The sequence below is a fragment of the Rissa tridactyla genome, chromosome 5, assembly GCF_028500815.1.
Source record: "Rissa tridactyla isolate bRisTri1 chromosome 5, bRisTri1.patW.cur.20221130, whole genome shotgun sequence".
Classification (NCBI taxonomy): domain Eukaryota; kingdom Metazoa; phylum Chordata; class Aves; order Charadriiformes; family Laridae; genus Rissa; species Rissa tridactyla.
In genome coordinates, this window is record NC_071470.1 from 71282085 (window position 1) to 71297412 (window position 15328).

The 15328-nt window shown below is 40.2% G+C and overlaps 1 protein-coding gene across 4 annotated transcripts; it reads left to right on the forward strand.

Moving 5' to 3' along the window:
* Positions 1-3: 3 nt before the first annotated feature.
* Positions 4-14875, forward strand: ZNF330 (zinc finger protein 330). Of its 4 annotated transcripts, none has more exons than XM_054201974.1 (10): positions 4-153; positions 4501-4630; positions 4907-4926; positions 5040-5110; positions 7135-7214; positions 8519-8645; positions 9441-9545; positions 12153-12199; positions 13335-13452; positions 14129-14875. In XM_054201974.1, exons 2-10 carry the CDS (start codon positions 4511-4513, stop codon positions 14404-14406), a joined length of 966 nt encoding a protein of 321 aa, XP_054057949.1. In that variant the 5' UTR covers positions 4-153; positions 4501-4510; the 3' UTR covers positions 14407-14875. The 4 variants fall into 4 exon arrangements, with proteins under 4 accessions (XP_054057949.1, XP_054057951.1, XP_054057950.1 ...); XM_054201976.1 differs by having other exon boundaries at positions 5-122; positions 4505-4630; XM_054201975.1 differs by having other exon boundaries at positions 43-202.
* The last annotated feature ends 453 nt before the right edge of the window (positions 14876-15328 follow it).

A 15328-nucleotide genomic window follows, 5' to 3' on the forward strand; every position in this document is an offset into this window, starting at 1 on the left:
GCTTCCGCAGGGCCGCGGGAGGCAGGTGGGCGCTGAGGGGCGGCCCCGGCCCGGGCCCGGGCCACCCCCGCGGCTTCTCCGTCTGGGCAACCGACAGCGGTCGCTGGCTTCCTCAGAGATAAGTGCCGAGAAACGCGGAGCGCGGCGGGACAGGTTGGAAACGCGTTGCGACACGGTTTGGGGGGGCGGCGGCGGCGGCCAGGTAAAAATGCTAGAAATAAGGTAAAACAGCGAAAGCTGAAAATCCGCCATACGCGTGTTTTTCCAAAAGCTGATCTGCTATGGGCCTTTCACGGAACAGGCTTGAACCCGGTCGTGAGGGAGCGTCGGCCTCACGCTCGGCAGCCGTTACCGGCGGGACCAGCCGTTACCGGCCGGGCCTCAGCCGTTACCGGCAGAGACGAGGTGCGTTTCCAGAGGAGGGATTCAGTCAGGGACGTGCCTGAGGAAACCTCTGGGCATCTGTGCCCTCATCAGCGCAGCAGTCGCAGAGTATTTCACCACCTTGTCACTGAAAGAGGGACTAAGTCATTGAAATCACGTTGCTTTGAAAATTATTTAATTATTAGGAGGAATCGTGGGCTGGAGAGATATAAGTATGAAATACGGCTAATACAGCTTTTTCTTTAATATTGTAATCTTGTCTAATGCTTGCGAAGTGGTAAAAGAGATCATGTTGAATTCTGAATGAAATCAGATGTGACCCAGCAAATTTACACCGATTCCTCTTGAGATGAATATGCATAAGCTAGAAGCTATTTGGTGGTCAAGTACAAGAAGTCTTAAAAATACGGAAAGCCTCTTTTGGGTGTTAGTATTTGCTTGGCATGACAAGAATAACCCGACAGTTCCCCTGCCCCCCAAATGAATGGCTTGTTACAGCTGTTCATTATACTTGTGACAGCAGGGTGCTTAGCATATCACATAAGACAAGATAATATGACGCAAGGGAATGTCGTGCTCAGCACAGAAGATCCAGAAATCTGCTGGTGCAATCTGCTTTCCTGTCTGCTGCAAAACTTAGTGTGTGTCTTTGGGAACTCATCAAGGACAAGCTTCAAGGGAGGGGGGAAAGATAGTGGCATGGTATGAATTTAGATGCCAGACATTGTTTATGTATTTTATATAGCACAACCATCAGGTAAAATACACAAGGAACCATTGGAGCTGTGGTGGGAACTCTCCTGTCCTTGCCTGTATTTACCTTAGCAAATAATGCAGAAAGTGAGGAACAGTAGGTGAAACTTACAGTATGCACACAACACATTTTGGGACTTTTCCTTTGAACTACTGCTTACCTCTACACAGCCTCCCGATGTCTGAACTCTGCTTTCTTTGCCACAGTATCAACCATTAACCTGGAGGGTCACACTCACTGCTGCTGCTGCTCTGACCCAGTCACTCTGGGGCAATTTGCTCCGAAGTAGAAAACTTCAGATGGTGAAAAGCCCCTCACACAGAGCTGCTCGCAGTTTTGGAGTTCAGATGCTCTGTAGGGCAGCAGGGTCATACTTTCTGGGGCTGAGGAGGGAACCGGGCATGGACCTACTGTGTCCTGGGGAATTTCTCTTACAACAGCATCATAGATGAAAAGGAGGGTGCTAGCATGGCCGTAAGTCTCTGCCTTCAGCAAAAAGACTCTGTTTAAGCAAAAGGTTCACACTGTCTTTCCAGCAGGTGGGTCTTAAGCGAGTAGCTCACTGTAGGCATTTCTTTGGTAACTGGACCTGTTGTTTTAGGTTCTCCAGAGGCACTTTTCTTAGCCATGCACCTGCAGGGGAGCTGAACTGCATACAGATTCCTCTGGGTCTTTCCTGTCTGAACGGTGTTGTAGTGCCTAAATACAATTTTGGGTCATCCATCAGCCTCAGATTACAGAAGCGTTGCTAAAAGCAGAGGTAGAACATACTGCAGAGGCATTTGAAGTACTGATTAGTACCTTTAGAGGTGCGATACTCTGATTTGAAAGGAATTGCAGGTAAACAAAGTTTTTACTATAATAATTTCTGGCACCGTAACACTATTAAGCTCTAGTCAGAAAATAAAAAGATGGTCAATTCCCTAAACATTTAGGACTCGGGGCAAAGACAACAAACATCTTTAATGGAAGCTCAGAAGGAGAAAGTGATAGAATATTGATGTATAGGATGTTGTTATTTATTGGATGATGTTTGAAAGCCTGATGACTTGATAGCTTTGTTAAGAGGACCTGACATTGCAGTTTAGTTATTGACTTTAGTGCAACCTTCTAAAAACTACCATCTTAAAGATTTCTCATAATCTGTGTCCTCAGTAGTCATTGCGACAGTGTTTTTCATGAAAACAGTTTGTCATTTTGGTGTTTTCAGTTATGAGGTAATGTGAAGTCGTCAAGGTATAATACTAACCATTAGATTCTGTTGTTAAATTGGCATTTGAGCAGTTTGAAAATTAGTGTGCAACCTCATATTGGACTCCCAGTGTCAAAAATGTCACGCTGTAGAATAATGACAGTTGCCAGCAGGCAGCTCAGCAATACAATTTTGACTACAAAATATGACACTAATACAATTTAAACATGGTGCAAAATGCTACAGGATGAGCAAACTGATTTATGTGTGCTATCAAAAACAAATTTTAGTATTTGGTCAGGACAATATATTTCATTAGGAAAGTTAGGATTGTTTGGCTTATTTTATAAGACCTTTTGAACAAAAATACTAATCTTTCTTTCAATCTTAAGCTGCTACAATTCACTGCCTGTTGATGCTGCAGCTCACCTTACAGATGCCAGCACGCATGTCTACATGTCTGCTTGGAGTTAGGGATGAGGCTGGGAAGAGCAGGTACCTCCCATTTCCTCTGGCCAGTGGCCCCAGTAGCCACACATAGACCTACTGGAATCAGCAGAACCTTGCTTGGGCAGAGCTGTCCCATCATGTGGGCTGGTTTCTGCCAAGCCCCAAGTCTGTAGTGATTTTCTTCAAATTCCGTAAGTGGGGATTGAGATTTTAAGATGACACTTGAGTGTCAGTTGTCAATGGCTTGAATCTGCAGTTTGGGAAATCAGAGGCAGAGCAAGGAGCACTGTTAGATGTACTTTTAGCTAAAAGAACTGTGGGTTAGTTGTACAGTGCAATATATCTTGGGGAAACTTGCTAGAGAGGCCAGATTTTCAAAATGGAAGCACTGTCGTGAAGTACCAAAATAAGTGCTAAACACTTCCAAAAATTCACCCATCTTGCCATCTGCAAGGAAGTATGGTTTGGTAGCTACAGCTCGAAGAAGCTTGTCTGTCTGGTCCATAGACTAGGGAGTGTTTTTTTTAGAACTATGTTCAATAAAGCATTTTTTTTGTAGTGGAGAGATCCTTGCCTCTTCCTTAGCTTTTTTCTTATTCCCATGCTTGCTAAGCACATACCCCTGCTGCCCCTTTCGCTGTCTTCCCCCATCAGATTGTGCTAATCTGAGTCTTGGCGGTGCTTGTTGGGTTGGGTTTTTTTGGTTTTGGTTTTAACCTGTATCTGGTTTAGAATGTGACACCAACAACAGTTACATCAGCAGAAATGGGGGGATGATAAAGATGGAGCACAAGGAAGCGTGTCTGTCTTGAGTGCCTGTGTTGACAAGAGAAATTCTAACATCAGGCCACACCTTTAATCTCTCAGTTGTTCATTTCATGAAGTCGAGATAGTACTTGCCTAATTTATTATAAACACAGAGTAAACTAAGCATACGTGAGTACTGCACCGTTCATTGTAGAGGTGACAAGAGAACAGTGGTCTGATTGATTGCCTGATGGTCTCACCACTGTATTGCATTGGTTCCCTCCTTGAATGTTAAAATAGACCCATGCGTTGAACCAGATGGAATTAAATTAGTGTAAACCCTCTTGGAAAACAGTGGCATCTTCAGAGCAATGCATTTTTATCTCTTCATTATTGCTAATGTGCTAGAATGATAAATAAGCACTACAAACATCCCCTTTTCCTAGCTCTAAAATCTATATAATGACATTTTGTTTTCTAAGCCTTCATGAAGTGTGAAATTTGCATTTTTGCAGTACACCACAATTTGCTTACCTGAAAAATGCTTTTTGAGTGACTGAAGTAGTTAGTGAGCATGAGGAGAGAAGCAAAAGAGAAAGCGAGACAAATATTGTCCTGATTAAATAGACAAGCAAACCAAAATCAGAGAGGCCCATCACAAATAAACTTAATAAACATGTTTTTTTTTTTAAGGCAAAACACTTCAAAGATAGTTAAGCGTAAAGTTTAAGACAGCAAAGTCCTTTCCAGATCACAAGATTCTTCATGATTCATCACATGATTCTTCCTAAGGGACTGTCTCCTTATTCTACATTTGAAACGAAACTTTCAGAAAAGGAAATGAATGGAGATGAAGCACAATTAACATGGGAACTCCAAGATCCAGTTTTAGTGCTGCATGTGTCATGTATCCATGTATTTACAAACAAAGATGTGTGTGCGTTCATTACATACCTATTCTTTTCCCCCCCAGATAGTGAAAAATGCCTAAAAAGAAGACTGGTGCTCGTAAGAAAGCTGAGAACCGTCGTGAACGTGAAAAGCAGATAAGGGCTTCAAGAGCCAACATAGATTTAGCCAAACATCCTTGTAATGCTTCAATGGTAAAATAACCTGAAGTATTTTTTCTTACAATACTTGATTTTAAATTACGTAAAACCAGTGATAATACATTGACTATATTTAATGCCACTAGAATGTCATTCTTCCTACCATCTTTCCTTTATATTTAAGGTTACGCTTGCATCAGAAGTATAATACTTGAATAAAGAGTTTGGTTCCTAATCAGAACTTAATTCAGAGTCCCTGCAGGGTCTGTAAATTTTATGTATTTTACCTAGAATAAAAATAATTACCAGCATTTTATGTCTTTTCTTTAGGAATGTGATAAGTGCCAAAGGTAAGTATTTTTCCCCTTCTAAAACCAGTAGTTTAATATTAATTGGTTTCAAAATTTTACAGGTCTTTTTTTAATGCCTGCTTGCCTTTTTTTTTTCCCCTCCATATGCCTAGACGACAGAAGAATAGAGCTTTTTGCTACTTCTGTAACTCTGTTCAAAAATTACCCATTTGTGCACAATGCGGTAAGTAGAAATAATGAAGTAAAACATGCTATCCTCAGTCCCATCTGGGGGGTTAAACTCTCAGCAGTTAGAGTACCTTTGTCTTAAAGTACCTGTGTGATTTTTGAAGTAGGCTCTTTTAAAACTGTTGTGAATTTCCTCCTTGAGAGGAGATCTTGCTTGATCATGCGCTAGTGCGTATGCCGCTGACCCCCAGAGGTTTGCAAGTCTGGGTCATGGGCTTGTCTTCAGTATCTGCTCTTCAGAAAAATTTGTCTTGCTGCCTTTTAGGATTGAGAACATCTGTTGAGTGTTGCTTTATAACAGCAGCAAACTTAAAAAGGCTCTGACTGCCAGCAAGGTGACAATAAATACTGCTTTTTTTGGATAATATAATTTCTCATCAGTTTACTATCAGTTATAGCCACAGCACATTATTCACCTTGCATGGTTTTGTAATGTAATATGCTATTCATGTTATTTATGTGTGCTAGAGGGATGATGCTTTGAAGTCAGAAGAGAAGGACTCCTAGTGACAGAACTTGGCTCTGAATCAGGCTACAGTGGCCTTTTTTTTTTTTTTTAAACAGCTGCTTGCTTGAAGGGGATGTAATAATCATTTCATATTTTGAGGTGAATTTTGTTGTTTTACTGTTTCAACACAACCTTGCAGATTTTCAGTTTGTCATTAAGCAATTTGGCTGTTTTGTAGTTGACTTTCAGAGCTGCTGACACCTGCAGCTTCCAGTGCCTTTATTGGGACCTGCAGATACTGAGCATTTCTGGAAGACGGGTTGTTAGTGTGCAATGGCAGCGTGTCATCCTCCATAAGTCTTCCTTCTGTCATCAGGCAGTGAAGTACTAAAAACATGCTGTCTATCTTACACTATAATACACGTCTGAAGTTAACTCCTGTGCGTCGAATTTATCTTAATCTGCAGTATGTTTCTGGAGGAAAAGCGTTCCTGATAACAGCCAGAGAATTATGTTGAGTCCCAGGGTTTTCCAAGACAAAGACCATTAGAGCTGTTTGGTGCTTAATCAAGCATTGGGGATAGCCCCTATAAACCAACAGCATCTCTCTTGGAGAAGTCCCTAGGTAAGGTAGCTGTGCTGCAGTGCTCCAGACCCCATAATACTCCCCCCCCACTTCACGTTGCCTAGCTCAGCCCACCACCAGTCCCTTTTCCCTTTTGTTGTTTTCTCTAAGCAGGCAATAACAGAGACACCAAAGGGGTCTGTGGCATGGCAGCTTAAATCAGTGATGAAACTCCATTGCAGTAACCTGGGCTATCTACAAGATTATTATTTTTTTTTCTTGTATAACTGCATACAGAGTGTGAATCTTTCTGGTAAAGGCATTTATGTCAGAGGCAAGGAGTAGGGGAAAGTTGTCACCCTACTGCTTGCTTGTGTCAGAATGACTTTTAAGTGCAGACTGTGGCTTTTTCTCCCACCTGTCACCTGCATTTAAAGGGAATTATTTTGTCTAGGAAGTAATCTCTTTTATGGCTTTAAAAAAGAAAAAAACACAACACCAACAGCAACCAAAAAAGCAAGTATCCAAGTACCTGTAAGTAATTAAATCATCAGTTGCGCGTGTTTTGTTTTTTTTTTCCCCAGAGGGCTTCAGCCTTGTAGACAGCACATGTTGCTTTCATGGTAGCACAGAACTAGCAGCAGTTTTAGATGCAACTTTTTAAGATGTCACTGCTTGACTTTCACCATAATTTTGTTCTTTGGTTTGTTTTGACATTTGAAATTCTTGCCAATGCCTCAAAACACATAGCAAGACAACACATTGCCTCATTATCTCAGCACTGGAGCAAGAGATTTTGGCTGAAAACAGACAATAATTAATTTGATCTAAGGGTGATGTGAGGGTGGTTGCAGACATTTGTTTGCATTATTTTTACATAGATTTACAATTAAGTACAGGCATTTGGTTAAGAGTACTGTTCTTACGTGAATGTTCATTCTAAATTGTTTTGATTTTTAGATAATTTTCTTCTGGTTGCTTGCCTTTTTTTTTTTTTTAAAAACAGGAAAAACCAAGTGCATGATGAAGTCTTCAGACTGTGTTATAAAACATGCCGGTGTGTACAGTACTGGACTAGCAATGGTGGTATGTAGACAAAATTACAGCCTTTTTTGCACTATGAGGTCATTCTATGCAAGTCTTTCTGAAAAAATTAAAACAGAATTGAATGATAGCATGTACCATGCCAAGATTTTTTTTCTTTATCTTACCATCACAAACTGATTCTTCCCTTATACTAGAAACCCAAATTTTGCTTTTTTAGATTCAACTCTTGCAAACTGTGAAACACATCCTAGATGCTAACAGATCCGTGTTGGTGGCAGGCCCTAAGCACATGCGCTAACAGCGCTGGAGCTTCCATGCCCCGTAGCCAATTCTCAGTCTTCATTAAAATCTAGGATCATTCTATAGAAACCAGTGGACTTTTGCTGTCTTCTCAGTATTGCAGAGACCATCAGCATCACAGAGGAATCTGTTGCATGGCATTAGGGGGGAATTTTATTTAAAAAGAAGAAAATCATTTGGGCTCTTAGCAGAGATAGTCATTGCTTCTGGCCTTTGAATTTTTGTTCTTAGAAGGACAAGTTAATTACTCTGTCCTAGAAAGCAAGGTAGGACATGTCATAGCCTCCAGATTGTGTATGGACTAAACCTCTGTCCTGTTTCTGCCTCCATTTGTCAGTCAGCTTTTCTCAGCAACACAGCCCACCTTTCCAGTCTGAAGTTCCTAAACTCATTCCGTGTGTTCACTGATGCAGTATTTTCATCAACAATTAATTTGGATTCATCATTGTTTTCTTAGTTTTGCATGTATTTAATGCACACGGTAGCTTGTTACATATGGGCTGATGAGGCTTCTTAAATGCTACAATTAAGGGATAGTTGTAGTTTAATAAAAATGAAAATTAAAGAGTCCAACTTATTTCTAATGAGTTATTTCACCTTTTCTCCCTGCAGAGCTTGTGTTCTAATATAACATGGTTTAAAATCCAAATGAGCAGTTTCAGCTGTAAGAATCTCGTGGCATTTTTCAGATCTTTTTTTGAAATTGCATTTCTGCCAGAACATTGTTATCATTTATGGATCTCAGGTTTCAGCTGGAGGACACAGTTTTCATGCATAAGATTTAAGATAGGAACTGTAAAAAAAACAGAAAAGGAATAAGACAAGGTATTTTGCATTGTATTTAATCCTGCAAAAATGAATATCAAACAAAGAAGATGAACTGTGGAGCAGGTTAATAGGCATAGACATGCAGTTCATACTCTCGCTCAACTGGAATGAACCTACTGAGAGAAGAGATACTTGCATACATTCAGGGTTATAGAATAACAGTCTCACTCTAGGTATTGCAGAAGTCCCAAGATGATATCTTTCTGTAATTGCAGGGCGCAATCTGTGATTTCTGTGAAGCTTGGGTGTGTCACGGGAGGAAGTGTCTCAGCACGCACGCGTGTATCTGCCCTCTCGCGGATGCAGAATGTATTGAGTGTGAAAGAAGTGTCTGGGACCACGGTAGGTTGATCACACTTAAAATTAAGAACATCTAAATGATACTTTTCTCCTCACATTGCTTAGGTTACTGTACCTATAGTCTTAACATAGCATTTTAAATCTTCCCTGATTAGTCCTTACAGTAAGTTTGTTCAAAGCAAAGCATTCTCCCCATTTTCAGAGTAGACCTTATGCAGAGGGGAATGAAAACAACCTGCTCAAGAACATACCGTGCTCAACTCAGAAATGGTTATGTAAACTATTAACTATCTATCAGCTGAGTGCTTAACATAATTAAGCACTGCATCAGATTGTCAACACACAATTTTCTGCCATTCCCACTGTTTTCTTCTGCATTAGTATAGGTATTTGGATTCCCAGTTGCTTAGCAAACTGTACTGATCTTTGTTTGTGGAATCCTTTAAAGTGTTTCAGGTGTGCATCAGAGGTGAGGGGGTGGGAGGGAGGGAGACTGGGTAAGAGAGAATGTGATTTAAGAAAAATACTTAGTGCCATATTCAAATTAAAATGAAGGAAAGGACTAGAAGGTAATACTTGCTTTATATTTATGCTGTCTTGTATTGTAGGATACGTGGTATTTTTCAGTGTAACGATGGATGGCAATGTCTAATTTAGGACTCTGTTGAAGTATTTGTGACAGAGGGGAGAACTGTTCTTCAGTCAGAAGTACTGCCTAAATTGTTTGCAGAGCCAAACTTGATGCCTGTGCCTGTTGATGATTATTTAAATTGTTTGCAGAGCCAAACTTGATGCCTGTGCCTGTTGATGATTATTTTGCCTTGATAAATCTTTTAGGAGGCAGAATATTCGCCTGCTCTTTTTGCCACAATTTCCTCTGTGAAGATGATCAGTTTGAACATCAAGCCAGCTGCCAAGTTTTGGAAGCAGAGACATTTAAATGTAAGTTCGTTATTCATAGTCCTGTTCACCACAGCTAAACAGACTCTCCAATAGCTTCCTCTGTGATCCAGAATACTCTCCATCGCTTTTTCCAAATAGCTTTTGCCACCACTGGAGGAGGGGGCCTCTGTTTCTTATGTGCTTGCTCTTGATATCCCGTTATCTAGACTGGAGTTTTTCTCTCCGACCTTCCTCCATGCCAGATTGTACATGGCAGTCATTTTCCTGCCTGGCTGTTATAAGGCCTCCCCGGGAAGTTGCCTTTGCAAAAACCAGCCGTCTCTAAATTTGCAGTGTTGGCAGTGGCCAGGACTGCAGCAAAACTCCTGGAACTGCTGATGCTGCTGTTTAACTCCACAAAGCTCTGCAGGCGAGAAGGAGCTCTCTTCCACAATTCTGACCATATGATGAGCTATTTCTAGATACCTGTTCCTCATGGAAAACTGCTGCCCTAAATAACCTGTGTTAGTCTGGCTAAACTTTCCCAGATTGCTGTGGATGGCCTGTGTGTTGGTGAAGGATTAGCATCTGTTGTTTTTGCAAAAGAAGCAAGTCCTGAGGACGGGCATGACTCAGGAAGCAGTCAGCGAGTCATTCAGTGAGACAGGGTGAGCACAGAAGGAAGTCACAAAAAGAGTGTTCATCCAGAGCACGAACTCACTGTTGGTTTCTTCACTGACCAGTGGACATGTGTGTCAATAATGTGTCGAATGTTGATACACGTCCACTTTTACTGAGTGAAGAACAGGTAGCTGAAAGACTTTACGTCCTTTTGCACTTCAGTTCGTTGCGTGGACAACACTGAAACTGGTATTTGTAAAAGGATACGATGGCCATGCCTGAATTTGCTAGTCCATTACTCATCTCTGGCTGAAACACAGAAACTTCAAGGGTATTTAAAAAAATAAACCCCAGACCACAAACCAAGCCTATGCATGTTTGAAATAACTAATCTTTTGTAGTATTTCTTTTCTACCCACCATTAACTACTGTTTGGTTTATCCCATGAGGCAAGCGTTTATCCTTTCCAAAACTTGTATGCATCTATTTTGACTATTAAAACATTTTCAATCCTTATTATAGAAACTCAAAGTGTTCTTTATCATGTATAAGACTGTTTTTCAGAACTAACTAATCTCTTGTCCTCATCGATTTCTCTCAATTCAGAATATTTTTTGATTTCAATGTTATAGTCTGTCTCTTCAGAAATCTCTTACCTCCTTTTCATCTGCCATTGTTTTTTTTTTCCCCAACCAGTTATTTTCTAAGCCTTGATTAGCTTCCCTTGATGTATTCTGCCAGAATATCTTCCTGCATAGCAATATTGAAGCAGCAACAGCTGTTCCACAAGAATGTTTTTTCAGTGATTGTTGGAAGCTTTTAATTCACAGATGTGATGTCACACCCTGAATAAAGAAATGGCTTTTCTGAGGGTTTTCGGTGTGTTCAATGTTTCATGGCACAGTGCAGTCTTGATAGAGAGGCAGGACTTTCGTCAGTGTGTGGTAACAAGATTATGAAACCTGAACTTTTACAGTATACGTGATCTTTAAATGCAGTCATGCAATTGTAGTCTAAATCCCGTTCTAGCTGTGAAAAAGGTTCTCTTACTTTCCATCACTATCTGAGAGAAGTTTTGTTTTTTGTTTTTTTTTTAAAGTGGAGATACTCCAGAAGTGTTTTAATACATATGCATTAGCATTTCCAATTCTGTCTTTAAACACATGACAGACCACTAAATCCCATGGCTGTCCTGCTCTTGTGGAAAACTCATGATATTTATTACTTTGAATTAAAAAACTTTGTGTCACAGAGGGAAGGCAAGGTGGAAGGGAATGAGTACTTGCACAGACTGATAAAATACATATTACTGCTTCTTGAGGAGTAACTATTCACCCAACTTCCTGTTGCTCCCAGTTCCTGTATGGTTGCCTTTACTGTACTCCCTCTAGTGGAGTAAAGAAACCAGTTTGAAGCTTCAAGACAAGTTAGATTTTGAGCACCGATTCTGCTCTTTACAGTTTATGTGCCAGCTACAATTCTTTAACACAGTTGAGTAGATTTTCATATGAAGTCCCGTGCAATAAAGTACATTTCTAGAGGACATGACAGAAAATACAGAACAAACCAATTGTTCTAGGTTTGGAAGTTTGTGAGCTTTAAGGTCTCACATGTCATTTAACTCAGATACAGGTATTAAGGCTGCCATGCCATTGTTTAAAGTGACTGTAAAATGCTAACGCCCCTTCTTTTGACATTGCGAGAAAAGGAAAAGCAAGGCAATCACTTTATACCAAATTGGTTCCGAAACATCTGTTTTTAAAACTTTGGAAACTCAAGAAATAGTTAAACCTTTTCCCCTCTTCAACTTTTACTTTTTGTGTTGAGTTACATTACTGCAATGAGGTTTAGGCTTGGAAAAAAACTATCTAGTAAAATGGTACTGTATGGTAAAATGACTGATGCATGTTGCCAAAGTGCAGTTGTGTCAGGGAATTAGAAATAAATGCCTCAATTACATTATTACATACTTTTACAAGGTTTTAAAAACATCACAGATCCGTGGTTTCCAAGTACTGAATTTTACACGTTGATTTTCTCCAACAGGTGTTTCCTGTAACAGGCTTGGGCAACATTCGTGCCTGCGTTGTAAGGTAAAGAGTAAAGACAGTTGCAAGTAGCTATGATTTTAGACTTGTTCTCCTTAGCTTCCAAGGCTGATATCAAGCCTTGTCTTGTCTTCCTCTACGTTATTAAAAAGAATATTCATACTTTTGTATTAGTTTCTGAAGCCTGGGGCAGACTTATGGGGGACAAAGGGCTTTTATCTGTGTTTGCCTGTTAACCGCAAGCCAGTGTTGTGCATCCTTATGCCAGGTGGGGTGATCTTCATTTTGTCTAGCCCTCTGTGTTTTAATTGAGGTATTACCACGTTTGGGCCTTTTTGAAAAAAAGCCAAAAACAAATCCCTGGTCTCAAGCAGAATCCAAGGCTATGGAATATGTTTTGATCCAGCATAGAACTAAGAAAATTTTTAAAGTTTTTTTTTTAAAAAAAAAAAACAAAGTCAAGTGATGATCTGACCAGAAAACATTGCAGCTTGGATCCAATAGAAATAATCTCCATAGCTAATCCAGTTTTACACATGCACAGGCTAATTTGTTGATGTCAGGCCTTTGGTTTTACATACTCAGAAGTAATTTTGTATGAAAAGTTCCACCTGCTTCATTGTCAGCATTGCCCAGATTTCTGCGGGTGCTGGTTTATTGCCTGCTCTTACTTTTCTTACCCTCCATATGTTTCCCTGCAATCTCCCATGGCACTGATTTCATATTCCAAATTGTTCCTTTCTCCCGATATCTTCACTGGCACCCTGGTGCTCAACGTGTGAAATTTCAATCTCTAATTCTTGCCTTCAGGTCACTGCATAGTTATGTTCTGGCATACATCTCTGATTGTATTTTGTTTAAGCTTGTCAACGTAAACCAAAGCTTGCCAAAGCTCCTTGTGGCAGCACTATAAGTCCAGCCCTTGAGTATGTTACTTTCTCTGCTTGTTTATCTGCACTTTTATCCACCCTCTTCCCCAGGAAGCCATGAAACTACATTCAACACAAAAGTGGTTGCTCTGTGCACAGACTCCAGTTCCACTGCAGATAGAGCTCATTAAATTTTAATCCCAACTAGAAAAATCCTGCTGCTGTTAGATACTTTTTTGCCTGCTTCTTGCTGAAGAGTGTGCTTCTGCGATTAAAACATTTAGCCTTTTTATTCTCCTTTCACCCCATAGGCTTGTTTTTGTGACGATCATGTGCGAAGTAAGGTTTTCAAGCAGGAAAAAGGAAAAGAGCCTCCCTGCCCTAAGTGTGGCCATGAAACTCAGCAGACAAAGGATCTGAGCATGTCAAGTAAGCCTGCTTCTCTAGCTAACAAGCTATACAAGTACCACTGGTGACTACTTTTCTGCATAGGAACATTGAGTAAAGGCCGATTACTTTCAATTGTTTGGCAAAGCTTTGCTGCATTTGTTTGGGGAAGAAAATTTGTGTTTCTTAGTCCTAGAATTGAGCAGGCTCTCATTCTTAATCATTAATTGATTCCAACACAGTGAAAACTTTTGTTTAGTTTGAGGTTTTAGTTACGGAAAAATTGCAAAAAAAATAATCATTGCTTAAGCCTTTATTTCATCTACAAGAAGCCAGTTAATGAATTTCAAAGTGCAATTTGATAACATGCATACAGTCTGCCTCAGCCACTCTTGAATACAGTATGTATTGTGCCTGCAAAGCCCATCCAGTTAAAACTTTCCTTGGCTAGAGTACCAAAGGTTTATCCTAAAACCTAAGTCATGCTCTGAGGGCAGTTATTGTTTGTACAGACATGGTTGCAGAGGGACAGACTGCGTGTAGCAGAAAGGTTCTGTCAGAGCAAGCATTAAATCTGAAAATGTCAGATTTAGAAAAAGGCTGTCTAACATTGTATGCTTTTCTCTGAGTAGTGAGAAAGGACAGACAAGAAGTGTCAGATGCTCTGCACAAATTGCTGTTGAGGATTGAGAACATCATGATTTTTCTCTGCCTGCAGCACGCTCTTTGAAGTTTGGCCGACAGACAGGAGGTGAAGATGCAGATGGAGCTTCTGGTTATGATGCCTACTGGAAGAACCTCTCCTCCAGCAAGGCTGGAGATGCAGGTGACCGTGAGGATGAATATGATGAATACGAAGCAGAAGATGATGATGAAGATGACAATGACGAGGGAGGGAGGGATTCCGATACTGAGACAACAGATGTATTCAGCAATTTGAATTTAGGAAGGACGTATGCTAGTGGGTATGCACATTATGAGGAACCAGAAGATTAAGCTTAGTATGCTGGCAGGCTAAAAACACTTGGAAGGAGCCAAGCAGTGCTTCACTTGAGTTGTGTGCGTGCCAGTAGGATAGCTCTATCAGGTACTTATATATCAAAGTTAGAATAAAGAGTGTGGGACTTCTGCAGTAACTCCAGGTGAGAGGGTTTGTTTGGTTTTTTTTTTAAAGTATCAACCAATATTGGGTTTGAGACTGGGGGAGAAAACAGGAATATTTTTATTGCCCTAAGCAACTACAGTGGTTTTGTCCTTGAGTTACTAAGTATGATGGTTCAATGCCATTTCCCCCTATTAATACGAGAATATAGAAGGGCTGTACAACTTGTTTCCATTTGCTCATCAAAAATTATTTTTTACAATAATTTTTTTAACTGATTTCATAAAATTAATGTAGTGGTGGGTTGGTGACTGCATTTTTTTTTGTTCTTCACAATAAAAGTAAACTGCATTCTCTAATGAATTGGCATAAGTATTGATCTCCTTGAATAGTTGAAAAGCAGGTTGTGTACAAAGTGTAAATTGACCCCAAGATAACTTCCTTGTTTACTTAGGTAAGGCAGATCAATGTAGTTCTCTATGTACTTGAGCATTACTTTTCCAGCATTTTTAGTATTAGATGTTAATCTATGGGGCTGTATGCAGTCATTACAAGTGCACCCCAGATAATCAAAAATTCTATTGCAATAAAAATGTTGGTGTATCCTCACTGCTACTAAAATTTGCAAGACGATTTCTTCCTAGATCAAAAGGAGACAGGTTTCTTCTTTGCCTAAGCCTTCAACTCTTTCCTTCGCACACCTTACAAAGAAAAAAAATTGATAGGAAACAACCCCTGTATATGAATTGATACGGTAAGAAGACACAGGGGAGCTCAAAATAGAGGGTTCAAATACTGTTCTGTGCAAACACGCTG